General features: G+C 35.5%; 1 protein-coding gene across 1 annotated transcript; it reads left to right on the top strand.

Annotated features, from left to right (window-relative positions):
* The first annotated feature begins 460 nt into the window (after positions 1-460).
* Positions 461-1,219, top strand: LOC145157310 (putative F-box protein At4g38870). The gene has a single exon (XM_079076369.1). The coding sequence runs from the start codon at positions 461-463 to the stop codon at positions 1,217-1,219; it is 759 nt and encodes a 252-aa protein (XP_078932495.1).
* The last annotated feature ends 625 nt before the right edge of the window (positions 1,220-1,844 follow it).

Below are 1,844 nucleotides of genomic sequence, written 5' to 3'. Positions count from 1 at the left end.
TGTATTTTCCGTTAAAAAAAATCGTCTAATAACACACGATTTCCCAAATCCCCCCTTTCACCATCCGATTACAAAACCCTAGAATTTCATACGAAGCAGCATCCGAAATCAAAATGTCCGACGAAGTTCCTTTCGATATCCAAGAGTTGATCATCAAAAGGCTTCCTACCATATCATTGCTTCAGTTCAGATCCGTCTCGAAAACATGGAAATCTTTGATCGACAACTCTAATTATATCGCTGCTCACAGCGTTACTCAATCGCAGAATCAGCTTGTAAGGTACGAAGATAAGGGATTTGACACTGTTGGAAAGTATCTTTCTTTCATAGATGATGACACTTTCCCTCAGCAGAATTTGTTTATACCCTTCCTCACTCCATTAAACTACTCAAAAAAGCAAAGATAGTATGTAGTTCTTTCGGGTTATTTTGTTTCCATGGCTATAACTTCAGAACGGAGATGGTTGTTCGTTGGAATCCTTCGATTAGAAAGTCAATCACTGTTCCTATGCCTAACAAGTTTAATTTGGATCCTGAAACCAATCTTGGTTTTGGGGTTTCCCCTGTGACTAGTAACCCTAAGATCGTTGAGATCACACAATTTCACAAAACTAACTGCCATTGTGAAGCTAAAGTTTACACTGTAAGCTCAGGCAAATGGAGAAATCTATCTAACAATCTTCCTAGTAAACCATTTCGTACCTTTTGGCCTCAGGTGGTTGTTGATAGGTTTATTTATTGGTGTACTTTTGACCCTATGAATATAGATAATGAGTTACCGAATAATAATTTTATAATGTCATTTGACATAACTAATGAGAATTTTGGAGTGGTAGACCTCCCAGATAGTTTAAGGAGCCACTCTCCTAAACAGTTGTGTATTTCTAAGGTAAGGGAGTCTCTTGTCATACTTGAATTTGATGGCCATACGAAACGTGCTTGTGGTGTATGGATGATAGAGAATGGTGTTGAGAAATCATTTACAAAGAGATTTATTGTTGAGGCACCACCATATTGGTCAATGTCAATAACAACACTTGGATTTAGGAAGAGTGGTAAACCTATAATGGAAGTGGAAAATGCTCATATATGTTATGAACAGGGTGCACTTATGGTGTATGAGCCCAACATTGAATGCTTCAAATATCTTGGGATGTATGGAAAACCCGGAACATTCATTGTGCATTCCTACATAGAAGCACTAGTTTTGATAGTTTAGTCTGATTGCAATATTGAGGTTGAAGATGATGTCTAGCATATAACAAATGACTTTTGGAGTGGACAATTGAGGAAGATATATGCGGATTAGATGAAGTGCATAACAAGGTATATGTATTTTATATTAGAAGTTAATCTATTATTGTAAACAATATGCGTAAAATTTTTGTTGGGAGTTGATTAATATGTTTAGTGACCTCAACAGGTTAGCCTATTTGGCAAGGTTTGTGACACGAAATTTTGTTGTTTCTGCTGTTCTTGATGTTCAAGCAAAAAGTCAGTCTCATTTTCTTCCCAATCCAATTCCCTTTTTTTACTTTACCTTCTTCCTTAAGTTTGATTATGTTCACAAGCTCATTCACTTATTCCTTGTTTCTGATACGCTAATCGACTTGTTAGTTCATTGGAATCAAGATTTTGTTGTTTGTTTTCATGGTCTTGGAGAATAGGTTCAAATAGCCATCATCAATAATCCTTTTCGATTCTCTTTGCCGTAAGCATTCCAACATCCTTTGAATTCTTTATAATGTGGTAAACATTTTGAAAATAATAACATTTATAGTTACATAATAATACATAAGCAGTTTGATAAATTGATTTAGTTGCAGTTTTACAAGTGTTGTTTG

The sequence above is a fragment of the Lactuca virosa genome, chromosome 2 (genome assembly GCF_052849685.1).
Source record: "Lactuca virosa cultivar CGN04683 chromosome 2, Lactuca_virosa_CGN04683_v6, whole genome shotgun sequence".
NCBI classification, from domain to species: Eukaryota; Viridiplantae; Streptophyta; class Magnoliopsida; order Asterales; family Asteraceae; genus Lactuca; species Lactuca virosa.
The sequence above is the reverse complement of the archived record's forward strand: the minus strand, read 5'-3'. Positions and strand labels throughout refer to the sequence as shown.